General features: G+C 37.4%; 1 protein-coding gene across 3 annotated transcripts in view; it reads left to right on the plus strand.

Moving 5' to 3' along the window:
* Positions 1–20771, plus strand: part of CHRM3 (cholinergic receptor muscarinic 3) — a 260595-nt gene extending 239824 nt beyond the window's left edge. For 2 of the 3 annotated variants that reach the window (XM_030945052.1, XM_030945050.1), the window contains exon 4: positions 15681–17535. In XM_030945052.1, coding sequence (XP_030800912.1) covers positions 15681–17502 — 1822 coding nt within the window. In that variant the 3' untranslated portion in view covers positions 17503–17535. Of the gene's footprint in view, positions 1–15680 lie in introns of all 3 variants that reach the window. The other variant, XM_030945053.1, reaches the window with a different exon arrangement.
* The last annotated feature ends 389 nt before the right edge of the window (positions 20772–21160 follow it).

The raw sequence follows: 21160 nt of genomic DNA on the forward strand, positions 1-21160 counted from the left end.
GGAGTTAGACTATATTGATGTGTATCAGACTGTGGAAAGAAAAAGTACTTGATGCAGCCAGCAAAATGAATGAAATATAGTGAAAGCCCTATGAATTCCTTCCTGAATAGCCACTAAATGTGGCATCCCAAACTCCTGCCCAATGTTCCTGTGTATCAGTTTATCCCCAAATATTTTTGTAGAAATGTTGTTTTTCTCTCCACTTATGTGTTTAGGTTATGACTGGTGCTCCCTGGCTTCGACTAGGCCAGAGGAAGGTGGATTACACTGTAAGTGTAATCACCTGCAATTTATTTGCTCAGGTACACACCTTCCAGATTTGATCTCTTGTTCTTCTGATTGGCTTGATTTCTAGACAGATGTTTCAGTGAATAAATGAAAAAACCTAGCAAATATTGGCAGTCTCAAGTGAACTCTGACCTGCTGTGTTGTGGGGGCTGTTAGTGGGAAGTTACATTGTGATATTTCCTGCACAGGATCTCAACCCAGCGGTGCACCTGGAAGAACTGCAGCCAGTGGAAAGCACAGTAAAGTTAGCACTTGGGAGCCAGGCACTCAGGTCACAAAAATGAGACCCTGCTGCACTGGCTTCCCATACCTGGGGTTTTATTGGCACACACAGAGTAAAATCCCAGCCTTTCATCTCCTTGGGGTAATGAGGGCTTGCAAATGAGGCAATAGCTCTAAAGATTTTGTGTGCTGTCTCTGACCATGAGCTCCCTGTAAGCCACATCCCCATTATTCCCTAAAACTCTCATGTACTAGAGACTGTAATATGGCTAGAGCTGTAAATATCTTCCATTCCCCTCTTCTGATACAAGTATTTCTCTTTCTTCTTCCATTTCCTCTTGAGCCCTCCATTTCCAGATGACCCTCTCATTGGCCATGCCAGCAAATCTGCATATTCATGGCTCCAGTTCACCTTCTAATGGCCAAATTTTTTAGTCCTAAGTAATAGTAAGGCTTGATTTATATTGGTTTCCTTTATCTTTCTTTCTTTCTTTCTTTCTTTCTTTCTTTCTTTCTTTCTTTCTTTCTTTCTTTCTTTCTTTCTTTCTTTCTTTCTTTCTTTCTTTCTTTCTTTCTTTTTCTTTCTTTTCTTTCTTTCTTTCTTTCTCTTTCTTTTCTTTCTCTTTCTTTCTTTTCTTTCTTTCTTTCTTTCTTTCTTTCTTTCTTTTCTTTCTTTCTCTCTTTCTTTTCTCTTTTTCTCTTCTCTTTTCTTTCTTTTTCTTTCTTTCTTTCTTTCTTTCTTTCTTTCTTTCTTTCTTTCTTTCTTTCTTTCTTTCTTTCTTTCTTTTTCTTTCCTTCCTTCCTTCCTTCCTTCCTTCCTTCCTTCCTTCCTTCCTTCCTTCCTTCCTTCCTTCCTTCCTTTTTTACTTCCTTTTCTTTATTTCTTTCTTCCCTTACAAACTAAGAGAAATGAGAAGTTTTGCAAATGTGCTTAAATTACTCAAATAGACAAGAAGCTTAAATTGCAAACAGAGTGTATTGAAATAAACTGAGTGTGAAATCTTGCAGCATTGGAATTAGGGATGATACTTCCAGTTACACCAGCATTTATTATTTCCCAGCTCTCAGATTTTTACAAGTAAGCACACATTTTTATTTCAACTTTTCAGAAAAGCTTTTCCTCATTTTTGTGAAAGAAAAAACAAGTATTGAAAAGTAGAGAGACTCTAGTAAAACATTGATTCATCTAGGTACTATGATTTGAAAATTATTTCTAGTAGCAAAAAATAGGTGGTATAATATGCCTTTTTGAAGAAGGTCACAGGAATGCAACAATGAGTACAAACTCATTTCTGCTGACACTTTGTATCTCAGAAATTGTTTCCTCTGGTGCACTAATGATTTTTTTTTTTGCCCTCGTCTGACACATTTTACCTCTACCTTGGCAGGAAAAGTCATTTCCTCCTGTGAGTAAATGAGTGATAGAGGATAGATGAAAGGGCAGAAATGTGCAAGTGCCATCAAAACCCTCATTTTTGATTTTTAATATGCTGCAGCTGTTGGTGTGGAGTATTTCTCTTGCACTTGAAAGCACAGCCAGCATGGGAATATTGATAGGTTTACATGAATCCTAAAGAGTCACAGCTTATTTGTATTCACTAATAATGTAGAGCTTGGAGGATACTGCCTGCATGGATACATTTTCAGCTGGAAAAATTGTGAAGCAGCAGCAAGGATTAGTGAAAGGGATTGACGGGGACACGGAGACATTTGGAAAAGCGAGCTCAGGTCAAAAGAGGCTACAGTGAGATTTAAGTGTTACTCTCTATTTCAAAAGCTCAGGCAAACATTAATACATATCCAAGCAACTGTGATTCAACACAGTCCCTCATGAATACATTTTGCCTTTTGAGTCTTACCAGTATTCTGGCAACAATTAATATTCTGAAGTGTCAGTAGTTAATATTACTTCTTTCAAAATCTTTGAACTCCTTTATTAATTTTATTAATTTATAAGTAACTTCAGCAGAAATGCAGATATTCTTAATCTCTGAAATTGGGCCACATCTGCTGAGGTAGGATTTTTGGATTTTTGAAAAAGCTGGAGACACTGGATGCTAAATGCCTGTTCAAAGTAAACAGGTACTTTTCTCTGATGGATAAATATACCAGTGCTTTAATTTTCATTAATTATTTTGTTAGAAAATTTATAAAATTTGACATGCAGTATTGAGACTGGCAGGGAAATCCTGCACGATTTTGATGATAAATCCACCATACAGCAAAACAATCTAGAAAATCCTGCTGTGTGCTCTGTTGATGATATGCATAAATATAGCAGCCCAGGTTCATTCCTACACTACTCAAAGTTGCCTGTCTAGTGCTACCAGTACTACATTACAAGTGTTTGATCTCCTGAAGATCCAGGTTTTCCAAATGTTTACAAAACATTAACGTGTTCACTTTCCTAATAACATTGCTATATCCCTTGCCTTTACTTCTCACTAAAATATGAATATCACTTCCAAGGAAAAAATATAAAGAAGCCATCTGGGATGTGGACTCCAGGTCTTCTGTGGTATTTCAGCATGGAGCCACTTGAGCAGCCAGCTTGTTTCCTTCCAGATGCCCTCTGCCCCTGTATTTCAGGTGACACAGATAAATCCAGTGTATTTTCCTTGTGCCCGTGAGTTTGCTGAAGTAACATAAACTCCTCCTCCTTCTCCAGCAACCATGGCCTCCCTGGTAGCAAGGACACATTGAGGCTCCGAGCTACCACCATTGACTGATGTGAGGTTAAGCCTGGAAATGCATTCTTTTTCTCATCTGTCACTTTTAATATCTAACTACTTTATTGAGATTCAGGTCTCCTTGCCTCCTTTCTCTCATAAAATGATAATGAATCAGAGAGGTCCTGTGCAATGACTTCTTCAGGAGCAAGCATGGTGGATTTGCTTTGTCTGCAGCAGCTGGGATGGCAGAAAGCAGGACTTGACTCAGAAGCCCACGTGTTTATCTGCCATCACCTGGCTCTGGCTCACAGCTTCATTGGCTTTGCCAAAATGCCTGGTCTCTTTGGAAACCTGATTCTCATTTTAGCTCTGTTCCTCATGCTACCATACCAAGCATCTGCGATCAGATCTCAAGTCTCAGCTGAAATGGTATAGAAGTGATGCAAGTGGGTGAGGGATTTATGTATTTATTTAACAAAAAGCATGGGTTTCCTGAAAGCCTGGGTGGCAGTGTGGCTTCTTCCCTTCTCTTCACTAAGATCATCACTGGCACTTTTGTTGTCAGACATAGGAGAAATAAGACATTGATTTGTTTCTAATATATGCCAAAACAACTCTGTGTGCTTGTCTTGTTCTGATATAAAATTCTGATATTAACAGAACCTTTGGTCTTCTCTTCCTACTCTTCGAATCTGTATTTCTGCTGTGACAAACAAAAAATTTCAGTTCTTAGGAAAGTGGCATTTTTCCAGCCATTTTCAAGCAATTTTTTCTCTTGAGTAATTCATTGCTGAAGATGCTTTTTTCTGTAGAAGAGGGTTACAAGCCCCAGCTGTTCTTAACCTGTTCAGTCCATTGTACCTGGACTCCTCTCCTGACTGTGTGTGGTTGTAATAACCTTTCTCATAGCCATGAGAGCACCATAGGAAGAAGAACTGATGACAGAGAATTGCTGCTCCAGCTAGTGGAAATGCCTTTTTCCTTCGAGTGATTCTGTTGCTACTTTCAGTTATAAGAATCGTTATCCCAAAGGATGGATTGCCTGCGTGCCCTCCCTGCTTTACCTGCTGACTTCAGCTTCCCATAAGGAGTTACAACATTGCACTATCACACATCTTTGTATTGTATTTTATACTTTGTGTCCCTTTTATCTTTATCTACACTGGTTATGTTTGTGCAGTGAAATTTCATGCAGGAGCTTTTAGCACACAAGCATTCACAAGCATGTGCAGTTAGTCCGGACCATTCCACTCTTCTCCTGGTACCCCTGCCCTGGATGCAAACCCTAGCCACACCTCACTCTCTCCAAAGGACGTGCCCTGGCACACAGGACAGTTTGTTAAGAACATAGTGACACTGCAGTACACACTTCTTGCTGAACACTAGGATCCAGCTTGCAAGTCCTGCAAACTGAGTTTGAAACACCTCTGAGAGCTGTAACTCAGGTTGTGCAGGAAAACAAAAGAAAAAGCCTGCACTGGCCTTTCTATAGCAAACCTTTAATCCTGCAAGAAATGTGGCAAGAAGGTACCAATAGCAGCAAGTGAGGTTTAAATTTGTCCTCCTCTCTGATGTCCACCAGTAGAAATCCAAAACCATTTTATCTTCTCTGGAGTCTGTCCATGGATTGCTGCAGATACTAACCTAATTAAGACTACTCAGTCCTAGGAGCTTTTACCCACATTTATCCCTGTAGGACTGCCAAGAAAGATTAAAGGAACAACAAAACAAAATACCCTCCTGAGTGGCAACCAAATATAGAATTCTTTTCTGATTCTAAAAAATAATTGGTCAGCTAGACCCACAGCAGCCTAGAAGTACAGCTCCCTGGCAAATCAAAGCATAAAAGTGGGGCAGCTGGAAGATTCAGAGGAATGGAGGGAAATAATGCAGCATTATTGCTCCTTTTTTGAGGCAATGAGACTTTGTGAAATGATGTGCAGCATGTATCCCTACTCTTAGTTCAAGCATGAAAATACTTATGACCTTGTAGAGCAGGAGATATTTTTTCCAGGTACAGATTCTCTTTCTTCTAGCTTTCTACTTTGTTTCTGAAAATAGCATATTGTATTTGCCAATTGAGCAACCCTGTCAAAACTAGGAGAAATATTTTCCTTGTAATTTATGTAGGACTCCTGATTTTAAGTCTTTTTTTGCTTCTCCTAGACTGTAATGGGTTTACAAAATGCAGGCTTTATAGGCTTGAAAGAAAAAATGCAAACAATCATGAGTCCACTCAACCTTCTTATTTTAGAAGCAAAATCCTGTTACTTAGGTAGCAACCTTTACAGCTGATGTAATTATGTCTCCATATCTTTCTATTTGCCATGTACAGAATGCCCAGATCCTCAGAAACAGAAACAAGGAGGGACTGCAGAGTACCGTGACTGTGTTAGCTAGATAGTGAATAGAAAACTTGTAGTGTAATAGATGAAAATGTTGCTGGATTTAAAAATGGTCTTTTTTTGTTGATGCAATGATCCTAACATTTTAGAATTGTGTAGACAAAACCCTTCAAAGATATAGTTCAAGATACTTCATTTTACAAAGTTGCATAGACAAAAGTTGAGGAATGCCTGTGATTTACTAAATTCAGCTTTGCACTACCCTTTCAAGGGAAGGTGATATTATTTTAAAGATCTGCATACATCACTCTTCCCATAGTGTATAGAGATCCTGAGACAGAATTAGGAATACATTGACTTCCACATTTAACTTTCTTAACCTTGAGTCCTTCATTTTCCATCCTCAGCCTTATGCCTCTTTTACTACAAAACTCCTAAAACCATCAGACAAGAGGGTCTTAAAGAAATCAATACTCTGTGGTGTAACTGCAGTGAATTGCTGGAGCAGATCCATTTTGCACACAGAATAAAATCACTGCCTTGTGAATGTGTATTCTCTATACTAGCACTGATTTTTTTAAACTGTAGTTCAAAACCTTTAGGTTGTAGGGATACATCTCAAATGGGCAGAAAAGGAGATAGTCAAGCAAACCCAGTTAAATCTTAGTAGGAAGCGGACCCTGTCATGAGGGCTACCAACAGGCATTTGTGTAGAATAGCTAAAAATTATTTTTTCTTTAGTGCCTCCTCCCTCTCTGTCAAGTCTGCTTTCATTGCAGATGTCTCCATTTAGTGACATGCCCACTTGGGCACATCTTTCCTCTGTTAGCTCAAAAGAATGAACAACCACAAGAAACCCACAAGCCCTGCAAACAAAGCCTAAAAAAGGAGCACAGCATTGGAGCATTATTTGATTACTTGTCTGTATCTCACTAAAGAACAATGGCTTGCATGCATTAAAATCCACAGTGCTTGCCACCATCGATTTCCCAGAGACTTTACAAATTCCTGGCAGCATGCATAGAGAGGGTTGAAGTTTGGAATGGACAATTTTGATTAATCTACAGAATTCCACTAGGACTTGCAGATGTGTCTATTCCAATGGGGAAGAAAAAAAGAATTGAAGTTGAACTACATCAGGAAACACAGTTTTCTGCAATTTGGCTCCTAGTTTGACTGGGACCAGTACTTGAATGACATGCATTTACTTTATCTGCTGTCCCTATCAAGATATAGATATAATATAGATATAATTTAGTTTGTAATTTCTAAGACAAAGCCTTTATTAGAGACTGGTTAAGATTTTGTTGCAAAGTCCAGACTTTTGCTTCTGAATAACTATTGTGCCACCTAGTGAGTGTTAAACTGCACTTTTAAATAGATGGAAAGATTGACATTAAACATACTGGTGAATAAAGAAACAAAGTATTTATTAAAATATTTTGAGTGAGATGTTGCAACAAAAAGTATCTTCCCTTTGTTAATCATTTTTTACCATGGTGTTTCACTGTTTAGGCCATAAAATAGCATTTTGTTTGCAAGTCTATTAAAGAAATTTAATACATAAAAAGGATGCACACAGAACTCTTTACTTCCCCAGCAATAAATCCATTCCAATAAATTACTAGCACAGTTCATAAGCTTATCAGTGTGAAAAGATATCCCCAAATCTCAGATTATAAGAATTTCCATTCTGTAAAACAAATAAATAAATACACTGAAAATGTTATTTTCTGACCAGCTGTGATAACTTGACACCAAGAAAAATGCTTCAACACGTTATTATGATTGCATGCTTTAAGGCATTGTTTAGACAAAATAATAAGCAGTGTTTTATATTAAAATCACAACATTCTGACACAAAATTTCTCATAAAATTTTCTTTTCCCTAGAAATAGTTTGTGTCCAAAAAGATATGTAGATTTCGCTAGCCAGTAGCTTTTTCTTAGTGATTTCTCTTCTCTAGCTGAAACCTCTTAACAGGGTTGTGTTTTTTTTTTCCTTTCACTTTTTAAGTAAACCATCTGTCCTGTGTGGGAGTTTTGGGTTTGCCACAGTAGATAGCAGTAATATTTCAATCACCAAAGCCAATAACAGTAAATTTCCCTTAATAGAGAATTTCCTAGCATTTTTCAAGTCACTTTACTTCATCTTATGCTAAGTTGCCACAATATCTATCATCAACAAAAGCCAAAGCAGATAGTCTGCTCTTTTAATACTTGCATGCAGTGCCATACTTACAGTAGAAAACCCAGTGGTCAGCAATAGTTCAATTTGGAAACGTTCAGATTCTCTGACACTCCAGGGAAGATCAAATTCATGTTTTTTAACACGTTTAAATGATGCATGTTAGAGATCTTTCATATAACAGGACCTGACACCAGGTAAATGTGACATTGTATCCAGAGACTTGGATGGCTCTATGCCAGGCCTTGATGGAAACACAAACATTTTTATAATTTTCACTCAATGAACAATGGAATGGAACTCATGTTCTTTCAACACTTTTTGTTACAAAATATCTGAGATTCAGCTTTAAGCTGAGAGAAAATGAAATTAGTTTCTGAAGGTAAAAAATATATTGTTTGCAAAAGCAGAAAATCTGTGATTTGAGGGGGCTTTTTTACAGTTCTGTTTTTGTTGTTATTGTTTGGGCTATTTCTTTTCCCACCACGAGAAAGATTTCCAGAAAAAAATATTTTCCATTTTCTGGTTTCAGGGCTTGACAGACATTTTTGTCATTTCATTTTCTTCTTGCAGACAAATGAAATTGAAAAGATTGTGTCAGGTGTCAGGTGAGCTTCTTTAGAGCTCAGTTTCCAGGCTCTGTGAATTTTTTGATACTTGAAAAGTGTTTGTACAGTGTTCTGATTTTCTCTGGAGGTGTATTGTGAAGTGAGCAAACAGAAAAAGCAAAATTTTATTTATTTTTAAGGCATAATCAGTTGATTACTTCATTTTAAAGCAGTACCATTTAAGATGGTAAAGAGGTCTGCCTATGAGGTTTATTCCCTGTGAACATGCTTAATGTCTATCATTCACATTAAATATGGAATTTAAATGCATGCAAGTATTAAGAAAAGTAGGGCAGGATTAGAAATATAACATCATTTTTTTACTTTATCTAGAATTGATACCAAGTTCTTCTCAATATCAATATACTCAAACCTGATTATTTTCCTAGAGGACAATGCCATTTCAGTAAAAGAGGAGAAATCATTACAAGGCTTGATTTTTTTTCTCCTTAGGCACTATTTTCCATGTTGATTCTAAGCATTCTAGCATTTAACAACATCTGGGAAAATGATATAATTAAGCCTAAGAATTCCCATTACTTTATTTCACATAGTGAAAATTTTAATGTAATTTTAAATATCTCATTGGGAGGATTATCTGTGGAGTCAATGGGCAGTGTTTCATAAAGAGAGAGCTGAAAATCTAGATCACAACTCTGATCCAACATTATACTAATGAACAAAATATGAATCAATCCTGGATTAAAAAGTGCATACATAATAAAAGACTGAAACAAAATCTTTAAGATGAAGGTTTTATGCAAAGGGGAAAATATGCACTACTCACTAGAGGAGATAATTGAATGCCATGTATTCTTCTTTCATTTCAATCTAATTCTATATTTATGTTCAGTGTAGTAATAAATCCTTTTTCCAAACTTTCCTGTCCCCACATACCTGCAAAGTCAGTTTGCAGTGGTTTGCTCAAACTGAGTAAAACTCCTAATATTTGTAATTCTTACTAACTTCAGGCTGCATGTCTGTTTCCTCCAATGTCAATTAGACAGATGGGGTGTAATTCTAATAAAGCTCACTGAAACTGTCCGGAATTTAGATAATTTCCTCTCTTTAGAATTGTACTTCATAGATTTAACTGAACTGGTAGTCAATATTTACTGTAATCTTAATTAGGCAAGACTTGATTTGCTGTTGTTTTCAAGCATTTGAAAACTCTAGACATGTCCAAACTCAGGCTTTTGAATGTTTCACCTTGTTCTATATGAATCGTTTAGAGAATAACCACTAAGTGCACTTGTCCAAGAGAGATATGTGCCTTTCCTTTGGCAATTCTGCTGCTGTTATATGTGAGAAACTTGCACTGCCCTGAGGTGAGATTAGTAGTTCATTTCTGAAACTTCTGGGTATCATTTTAGAGGATTTCAAGATAGGATTATTTTGAAACTGAAATTCAGGGTGTGAATGAGTATTGGGTCATGGAGTAAATAAATAATAAATAGCACAGAAACACTTATTCAGTAAATCTGTGAAAATCACTGTCCTTTAACTATGCAGACAAGGATGTGTGCTTGTTATAGATGGCATATTTGTAAAAAAAATTCTGCAAGAAAATTATGCATGTTGTACGATAAATTCAATCTTTGATGGAAGTCTTAAGTGAAAGAGATCAGAAATGCATATCTGGATTTTTGCACAGATGCAACATCTGAGATTTTTCTTCTCTAGCCCTAATGGCAACAAAATACTTATTTTTGAGACCATGTAAATAAGCAGATGTTTCCACTGAAGTCACTGGCCATTAAAATACATTACTCTTCAAAGTTATATTTCTATCATGATATAAAAACCCTCAGTGAAGGGTTCATACTACAAGAAGTAAGGTGTTTGGAAGAGCAAATTCTGTAAAAGCAAACACAGTTTAAGCAACCACGTCCCCAGAGGATGTGACAGGTACAGCTGGGCAGTATGAACCTAAGTCTCTCAGTCCTAGTAAAGAAGATGGTAGATGTTTGGCCAAAGCTAACTGGCAAATTAAGGCACAGAAGAGGCTCTTGCCATGGCCCAGTTTTAGAGTGTGTTTCCTGGCCATGCCAGGTACACAGACTCAGGTACTCCCAGTCTGCCATCCTTAGATGTCCCAGCAGGAGCACTGAGGTAGCATCCCCTTGCCTCTGCCCCCCAGGAGGGATGCTCCTTTCCTCTGACTGCAGGGCTGCAAGGGACATGGATCAGGTAGCTCGGTGCTATGCATTGGGTTCTCTATACACTCTTCAATGTAATGAAAAGGATCCGTGTGGCTAGAGAAATGAGTTCCTAATTTGTTCATGCTAGACTTCAAACTAGCAGCACAAATAGAGTAAGCAAATAATGAGCAAATCTAATTCATTAATTTTAAAGCACTGGCATTTAATTTAGGTGAATTTAGAAAACAAAATATATTTATGGATGCAAAATGGAAGCATTTGAGTTGAAGTGTTACTGCGATATGTTTGACTGAACATTATCTGTATCAAGTTGATAGCTATCAAGTTGATAGCTAATTAGTGAAATATATAGTCTTCCTTTATAACAATATTTGGAATAATGTGACAAAATTATGTGTATATATAGCTGCAGATATATGTGTGTGTATATATACATAAGTATATATATATATACATATACTTTATATATATATATATACATGCACATAAACTTTCATCAGCAGCTCTGTATACATCTACTCATCACACTATATGTGATATACATTTGTATGTAGATATACTTATGTGTATATATACATACATATATAAGTATATGACAATCTGTTTTTATCTACTGTGAATGCGCAAGAAAGTGGCCAGGATTTTTCCTGGTGTGCTTGATTTCTGTGGTTCTGTATTCTCATTCTTCAAAGAAACTAAACTATATTTAGTGTAAAGTATTTAATATAAGTGTAATTTAGTTATGGTAAATCTGAGGTTGTGTTCACTGATAATTACACTGTGCTTCCTGTTGCCACATAAGCATTCATATAGAATCCTTTACTTTGCTACACTACCTTCAATTGATATGAGCTACTATAAATATAGAACTGTGAATGCTTTAATCTTCTATTACAAGCTTTTAAAATGCTTTATTGTATTTTGAAAAAATCCACTGTATTTTGAGGAAAAACAAACAAAAAAAAACCAAAAAAAAACCACTGTGTGTTTTGAAAAATTGTTATACATAATCTTGCCAATAATCTTAGGAAAACCTTGTAATTCAAATATATATTTTTATTTTACCAAATAATAGTTTTGGAACAAAGTATATGTGCTAGTTTAGGTGACTGTATTAAGCATTCTGAAGGCTTCCTTTCTCTGTGTTAGAAAGGACTTTTATAAATCACTGCATGGAGCTCTCTGTTGTTAGGCTAATGTGTAAATCAGAGCAGTTCAGAAGAAAATGGAAAAATAAGGTAAGCAATTTTCTTGTCTGTGTAAACAGATGCAATGTGAAATTCTTCAGCCATAAAGGCATGCTATTTTGAGCTTACAGATAGCCAAGCTCATAAGTTGCCATCTCACTTCCCAGAAAATGCTTCTTGGAGCCCTTTAAAGACAGCAAGAAAAATAGACTTCTTGAATAGGAAGGTTTAAGGAAAAGAAAAATTTTGGTAAAATGAGGTGTATTTACAAAAGCATTTAAATTTGAAGTAAGCAGAAAGAAATTAAATGCACTGAAAATTTGTGACAGAACTGTTACTGCTGTTTATTCTGTTTTGCTTTCTATTTAGAACAATGTGCAATAAATTACACTAGTCAAAATTTGAGCTTTTAAATCTGGGTTATACCCATTTATTGAAATCATTGACCATTTTTGTAGATGCTTTCTCCTACCCTTCCAGTCAGTGTTAGTGGGATGTCAAAAATCTCACTCCCTCTGGCTGGGCAGAGAGCAGGGGTGTGCTGGCCGGATGTGTATGAAAGTCTATATAGTCATTGCCTGTACTGGGCCTACACTTTTCCTGAATAATCCTGGGAAGTGTACACTGTGTCTGATGATCTCTGGCCTGTGTCCTTCATAAAAGCAAAAACAAGAACAAAAATACTCAAACCCACAGGGAATACCATTACTATGATCTTAGGTAAGTAATTATATATTCTTAGGCTAAAAGAAGTTTCCTTTGCTACTCCCTGCCTTGAAATTGTAATGTAGTGTATCATACCAATGATTTGTAAATCCTTATCATGCTATGTAAACCTATAATCATTTCACAGTTTGATATGTTTGCCTCACTCAGGCAGTGCTGCACTGTTTGTTTTACTGAGGTTTGTGTGGCTGGTTTCCCACTTGGTCATACATCATTCTGTCAGAGCTTGGCTTGCTGGGCAGGTGCTGGCGGCTGCACTGCGAATCCCGCTGTCATCTTGTCAAACCCAGGACGCTCTATCCCTGCAGCACTTATGCAGAAAACAGAAACAGCATGGCAGCTTTGGAAAATGATGGATAATGTAGCTTGCCTTGGTTTCCTAAAGGCAAGAAAATCCAGTTGCGCTGATCTGGTATGTTGTACTGGTGGTGGTAGTGGTAGTGATATTTTCTTTTTTCTGTGCAGATGGACATATGGTTAATACTTTTTTTTTTAATTGAATTAAATGGCTTAATTACTGGAGCTTGTAGAAGAGGCAGAATAACAAAGACTGTACTAATCACCCCACTGGCACTTCCATTTTATCAAATAGTGTGGCCAATGTGAGTTTAGGGTTCCCTCTAATCCCTGCAGAGTTTAAAAAACCAAATTACAGATGCAGGATTGCACTGGACAGCAGGAGACAGATGGTGAATTGTTCTCAGTTTCTCCTTTTCCTCAGTTACTGGACTGCTAAAGACTGTTCAGATCTTCATTGAAACAATGACTTAGAGAAGCGACTTTGAAGCCCAGATGTGAAAGAACTGACCTGAGAAAGAAAGTTTTGGTTCCAACACTTTTTCAGTGTCTGAAAGACTGCAGTTGAATTATGATGAACCCAGGACTCCTCATGATGAGTCTTTTGAATCATGGCATTTCTGAAAGGATTTATCATTACATTTCAATTGGAACTCCATTTCAAAGTCTACAGTTAAATTGAATTCACAATTGGTTTATGGACTTACTGATAGATACTGTGGCATTTGCATATTAATTTTGCAAGATTATTTGTATCTTATCTCTTATGGTATTTGTTTTGGACTTCCAAGACTAACACTCAGATTAGTTCATGGTTGTGTTATACAGTGAAAATGGGAACTACTACCTAACTGTTAACTATTTTTATTTCTTAGTAATACCATTATTTTTTACCATCACTTCTAAGTGATTTTTTTTTTTCTACCCATTTTAATGGAAGTTTGATCTCCTTTATTGATACATTCTTCCTGATCTTTTCTTGTGTGCTAGAAGATGCCAACTTGTCTTTTTTTAATGAAAAAGCAGCATAATGATATCATTGCCATCTAAATGTACCTGTCAGAGTTCTCAACCAATACTGGACTGGATTGGCTGTTGCCTTACAGAGGTTTCAGAAATTTATGGCTGCAGAGTGGATGCTTTCTGGCTTTCATCCTCTGTTCTCCGTCCCCAGTGTGAGAGAAGAAAGGTCTGCACCCTATAACATTAATAATTTCTGGCATATATTTAACAAATATCATTATTTGAGATCTCTCTCATACTATTCTGGTTTTGACCTCATCCTGTCTGACAGCTCTGGAAAAAATGCCTGCTTCCTAAATAAAACATTGCAAGAAGGATGGTTTCCAGCAGTCCTGTCTTACCATTTTTCTTTTTAGAAGCTGAGCTGCTCTGAGTTTTCGATCATTCTATCAGGCACAAGACTTTAAATTTAACTGTGTGATTTACCAGAGCAATATTTATTCATTATTATTGTGTTCATATTCTGAGTTAAACGATGATGAATGCATTAAAAGTGGACTGAATTAAATAATAATATGGCATCTTCATTGTAACCTAACAAAACCTCATTTACACTAGATATCAAAATAGGGGAGAGGTTTATGTTAGTTATCCTACATAAGCAAAGGAAAGGAATTGCTGATCTATTTACTGCATATGTCAAAGAAACTGCCCCACTTAAAATCCCACATTGTCTTATGGCTTCATAACAAAACCAAGTACATTTCAAGGGAAAGCTGAATTTAGAAATTAATTAGAAAAACATAACCAAACCCTCCTCTTTTGGTTAAATATTTTTATGTAAAATCAGTGTATTGTCATACTCATTATCTCATGCCATTATATATTGACTCTGGAAGGACTCACATTTAGAAAACAAACAAACATTGACAGCACATTTTGCTCAATGTTTACAGTCAATGATGGACTTTTTCATCTGAATTTTTCTTCTTGATGATATAATTCATTTACTACTAGGGATCCAGTCAGCTCTCTAGAGAAGCCAAGAAATAAGAGAATTGCAAGTTCCTAGGCTGAGCATGTTTTCATTTTATGTTAGTACTGGGGGGAAATGATTAAAGCTTAATTATTAATTCCTTTCATGCTTTTTTCTGCTATTTTCCTAAAGTGTTTAGTGATTGCTTTGACATACATCTGTCAAAGGTTTTTTTTCTGACTCTAGAGACCATAATTTCAAAGGAACTTTTACCGTGTGTTGCCCCCAAAGAAATTTTGAAGTCATTAGATGTGCAAAATCCTTAGTCCAAGTATAAAAATGCACAAGAAAATGAATAGTGGCATGTGCAAAAAATGCTAATGAGAACTTTTACTACTTTTATCAGATAGCTGAAACGTAGATGAAAATGAGAAGAGTTTTGCAGCCTCACAGGTTAGAGTAGCTTGACACAGTGAAATTATGCTGACTTGTATCTCCATAGTTCAAGGAAAGGCAGAACAATATTTTGTTTGTCATCAGCTATAGCTGGATGCAGCAGAGAGGCTGTGACTCTGTTTTGCTAGAGCCAGGATAGTACTGGTCACAGATCTTCCACATTCCAATCAACACTGGGAACCAGTGTTGATTGGAACGTGGAAGATCTGTGGCTTCATATGATTGGAACTTAATTTTTAAAGACTCCAGGATTTTTGAGATTTTGAGTTCAGGACAGATCCTGCAGGGTGTGTTTTAATTCAGAGTTAGAGTTTTAATTTTAATACTACTGTACTTTCAAATTCTCCTGGGATTTTGGTTCCTCTGTAATTGAATGTTTATAAGGAAACACAATGTGATCACTGTAAAGAGTTCAGATTAATCACAATCTGGATTTCACATGCAGGTTTGACTTGAAATGTGTCACAGGCAGCTTGGCTTTTTAAAGACATCTTTCAAAGTGCTAAAGTGATTTTATGTACAAGTATGAGGACGATTATTTAACATCTTCGCCTGTTCACTTGATTTTTGTTTGGTTTTTCTCTGCTACAGACTATGTCAGAGAGCCACAATGATCATGCATAATAGCAGTTCATCCTCGCTCCTTTTACCGAATGTGAGCTCCTTCTGGAAGAGAGATTCGCATGGACCGGGATTCCTTGATGAATCAGCATCACTCATTGGCAGCTATGACTTCCCTCAGACCACAGAGAGTTTTCCTTTCTCCACTGTGGAATCAACAAACATGACCCTAAATGCCACAAGCAAAGACCCTCTGGGTGGACACACTATCTGGCAAGTAGTTTTGATTGCTTTCCTCACCGGGATCCTTGCACTGGTGACCATTATAGGAAACATCTTAGTGATTGTTGCGTTTAAGGTTAACAAACAACTGAAAACAGTCAACAACTACTTTTTGTTGAGCCTTGCTTGTGCAGATTTGATCATCGGTGTTCTTTCCATGAATCTTTATACCACATACATCATCATGGACCACTGGGCCTTGGGAAGCTTGGCCTGTGATCTTTGGCTCTCCATTGACTATGTCGCCAGTAATGCCTCTGTCATGAACCTCCTCGTGATAAGTTTTGACAGGTATTTTTCCATTACTAGGCCACTGACATACAGAGCCAAACGAACAACCAAAAGGGCTGGGGTAATGATTGGTTTAGCATGGATCGTCTCTTTTGTTCTTTGGGCCCCTGCCATCTTGTTTTGGCAGTATTTTGTTGGAGAGAGGACTGTGCCTCCTGACGAATGTTTCATCCAGTTTCTAAGTGAACCTATCATCACTTTTGGCACTGCCATAGCTGCCTTTTATTTGCCGGTCACCATTATGAGTATTTTGTATTGGAGGATCTACAAGGAGACAGAGAAACGCACCAAAGAGTTAGCAGGGCTCCAGGCTTCGGGCAGTGAAGCGGAGGCAGCGCGCTTCGTGCACCAGACAGGCAGTTCCCGGAGCTGCAGCAGCTACGAGCTGCAGCGGCAGAACATGAAACGCTCCACCCGAAAGAAATACAGACGCTGCCACTTCTGGCTCACAATGAAGAGCTGGGAGCCCAGCACAGATCAGGGGGACCAAGAGCATAGCAGCAGTGACAGCTGGAACAACAATGATGCTGCTGCCTCCCTTGAAAATTCAGCCTCCTCTGATGAAGAAGACATAGCTGCAGAGACCAGAGCCATCTATTCAATCGTGCTGAAGCTCCCTGGTCACAGTGCTATCCTCAATTCCACAAAACTACCCTCCTCAGAAGATTTGCATGAGTCAGGGGATGAGCTGCAGAAATCCGACACAGAATCGAAGGAAAAGAAACCTAAAAAATTGCACCCTCCTAAAGGTATTCAGGATGGTGGAAATTTCCAAAAGAGCTTTACTAAGCTTCCAATTGAACCAGAATCAGAAGAGACAACCACAGCTTCTGATGGCATCTCATCAGTCACCAAGACATCGACAGCCCTGCCCTTGTCCTTTAAGGAAGCAACCCTGGCAAAAAAGTTTGCCTTGAAGACCAGAAGTCAGATCACAAAACGAAAACGAATGTCACTTATCAAAGAAAAGAAAGCAGCACAGACACTCAGTGCCATTTTGTTTGCCTTCATCATTACCTGGACCCCGTATAACATCATGGTTCTGGTGAACACCTTTTGCAGCTGTATCCCCAAAACTTTCTGGCACCTGGGGTATTGGCTTTGCTACATCAATAGCACAGTGAACCCCATGTGCTATGCACTGTGTAACAAAACATTCAGAAACACTTTCAAGATGCTGCTGCTGTGCCAGTGTGACAAACGAAAACGACGCAAACAGCAGTATCAGCAAAGGCAGTCCGTCATTTTTCATAAGCGGATCCCTAGGGAGGCTTCATAGAATAGTATTTTTTAAACAAATAAAAAAATAACGAAGCAGGGATGTGATGGGATGGGACAGGATGGGGTGGGATAGGACAGAACAGGATGGCATGGGACAGGGCAGCATGGGCAAGGTAGTAAGGGATGAGACAGGATGGGTTGGGGAGGGAAGGTGGTTCCAGGGTGCTGATTCTATGATTTAGACATGAAAGCAGCTGCCGGGCTTATTAATCCTTTCAATAAATCCAGTTTAATATAAAAGTCAATCCACATTCAGCAAAAACTAAGAAACTTCAACATTTTTATTAAGGAGTGAAAGATTTAATAAAGTTTTCCTATGAATTTGTGAGAAGCTGTATAGCAATTATAAACCCATTACTGATGTGCCCAGCTGTTTGATTATAATCAGCTCTGGGATCTCAGGTAAGCACATCTAGCTAGCCCAACTTTTCTTTTTCCAAGGAATCCAACAACTTTCAATTCAAGTTACGTACAGATGTAGCAAGCTAATGAAACAGGATTATGAAATTATTTGAGACACTGTATAGGTTGAAAAATTGCCTCTTGTTGACCCGGTAGAGCTTCCTGTCTACTTCTCTTCTGATATATTGTTAATTGTACCCCTTATTCCTGATTTCTGAGTATCTACGTGTGCAGCTGATGTTATATGTGTGTGCGTGAGTGTGTATGTATGCGTAGCATGCATTCACACCTCTAAAATACACACATACCAGGAAAGAGGTGATCTTTTTGTTCTAGGTTTTACGGGGCCCCCCATCATGATTACATGTGATTGAAACTTTTTAAAAGTTCAAAAATCATGTTATAAGTATATAGTTCATTATTTGCCACCTGAAATTCAAGTTTTTCTCTGGAACCAAAGCATGGTGTCCACATTTCAAACTGAGAAAACCAAAACATAGCCTGTGAGTTTACAGAGTTTTATAATTGGGTACTTGCCCAGTAAAACCTTAATCTTGAGCACAGAGTCTCTCCTCAAGTGATCATTAAATGATACAAAGGGGAAAGGAATTGAAGGCTACATTCAGGGAAGAGTATGAAGCTGTCTTGTTAGGGCATAGGATAATGAGAACCCAGATCTGGGCTGCACAGTACCAGTGCCCAAAGGGAGCTGCTCAGGAGCCAGGTGGGTGCAACCATCAGCAGCAGACCCGTGTCCTGCTGGGAAGGCTGTGCTGCTGTCAAAGCACACATGGCTCCTGCAACACCCTATCCTGAGCTGCGCCATGGGGATGCACCACCCTTCTCAGAGCCAGCTCAGATCCTGTGTGCAGTACCTCTACAGCTTCCGATGAAAGTTCAAGTTGTAACTTTCTGATAAAAGTTGGTTGAGCCCTGCTGCTTGCACTGTCTGCCCAGGTGATCTTCAGATGCAAATGATTTGTTTCAAAGAAATGCTTTATTTTTGCATGTGAAGGATGCTCACTAAAAAGTGTTTCTTTTCCACAACCTGTTTTAAAAATCATCAGAAGTGCACCTAAATCCGTTTGATGCCAGGTTATTCAGTGGTGTGAAAAATGTGATATTGCCAATTTGTAACCTGGCAATTTTTGATAAAGACAATTTTAAAAGGGCTTTAATATTTATAGTTTAGACATGACCAGTATTTCCTGGTATTTGTGAGGTGGTCTGCACCAAACATGATTTATAAATGTCAGAGATCCCCTGGGGAAAGGATTGTACTTTAAACTGTTGCTCTAAATCTGATATCTGATTTAGTTACATGTTGAAAGATTATTTTGTATTCTCCTTTGAGCTGACCAAAACTTTTTTGTTGTTGTTGCTTAGACTCTTATTTTGCTGCAAATAAAACAAGTATCTTATTTTACAAAGGGGCATCAGTGTTGTGAATACAGAACTGATATTAAAGCTGCTTTTGTATTCAGTGTGAGATGGTGTTTACAGATGATTTTGACAACAGTGGAAATATATTAAATGGTGTCTGTGTAACTAAACTATTTAATTTTGTGTTATGTTCATATAAAGAAATATTTATACATATTTCACTGAATGTTTTATTTAATGTTGATAACTATTGCTCTTCAGTCTTCAGCTGTAGTGTCCTTTTAAAGTGATTCATAAAGGTCTGCTTGAGAAATGAATAGACTATACCTAACTTTCTTGTCATTAAAAAAAATTCTCTTTTGTATGAGTTGTTTAAAATGTCTACCCTAAAGTAATCTCATAAATTATATTGAACTCTACTGCAAGTACAATTTTAGTACAAAAAAGAGAAAAGTTAAAGCTTCATCTATGTCACAATTGGATTTTGAACTAAAGATACTGGAATTGTTTTGCTGGTTAGCTACCCACATACAAAGCCACCCATGTTGCAAAGAAAATTAATTACCTTTATTTATAGAAAGAAGCATATCATTGAAATTTATTCATTACTCAAGTTGACCTAAAAATGTTTTAACATTTAAATATATATCTATATCTATATATATTGCCATATTATTATATTCTGATATCTAGAGTAGTACTGTGCCCCTAATACACAAAATGTGAGAGCATGCAAGGAAGCCAGAGTTCATCAGGGGATTTATGGTATATTAGTATTGATTTTAAAATGGGAAACTATTATTTTTATTGAAGTTAAGCTTCCTTGAAAGTGTCTGTCACCACTGTTTACATAATAGGAAGAATTAAATCCTTGGATTGTTCTAACAGAGAAATAAACAACCTGTCTTTGATGTGTGAACAGGCTTTAAAATGTTATTTACAGGTATCATAAAATGTGTATATATACACATATTGTAGCATAAATCAATTTAGTTATTATTTATTTAATGGAATATGCACTATAAAATATTAAGAATTGTGTTACAAGTACAGTGGACATCAATTTAATTTGTATTTTATATGTTGCTGTATTTGCTTTAAACCCATGCACACACAAAAATTTTAGCTGTATGCACTAGTGGATATATTATTTATGAACACAGGCGCACATAATAGGTTGCAGAAGAGGAACAATACAAGACCAATGACACAGAATTACTTTTAGGAAGTACAATGGTGTAATATTTCATCTGTTTTGAGGAAAATTAAGTCAGAAACACAGTAGAAAGCGTCATTCTGTGGCAGACAAACAGCTCAGTCCCATTAACTCTCCTCACAGCTCTGAAAGCTGGCTTTTCAGAGACCAGTCTCTGTTAATTGCAATAATACAGGATTAGACTCCATATGAAAAGGACCAAAAAGTCAGAAGAGATAGCCAGACAGGAGCCAATGGGTAGTCTGGAGAAGGCTTTGTAGAACAGACCCAATTACTGTCAGTCTCTGAACAGGGAACAAAATGCATTATAATATGTTTGGCTTTTTCAATGTAAAATTGTGATAGAAGTTTTATCACTTCTGTACTGGTATAGGCAGTGGGAGATGTCTGATCTGAAGATCTGAGGGCAGGGGCCATGGTGCATGAAGCACTTTTTCCTACTCTTGCATAACACACTTTCAACAAAAGTGAACTGCAGATCAGTCTGGCACTGTTTAAAGCTAAACAAATATAGGAAAGTCCTGAGTAGTTCCCAGGATCTGAACTGGTGGACCTGTGTAACCTAAACAATAAATAGCCTACAGGGTTCTGGCAGTAGGAATATGCACACAGATATTCTGAGAGAGTTGGTGACTTTCTCAATTATGTGCAACTT

This window comes from Camarhynchus parvulus, chromosome 3 (assembly GCF_901933205.1).
Source record: "Camarhynchus parvulus chromosome 3, STF_HiC, whole genome shotgun sequence".
NCBI lineage: Eukaryota > Metazoa > Chordata > Aves > Passeriformes > Thraupidae > Camarhynchus > Camarhynchus parvulus.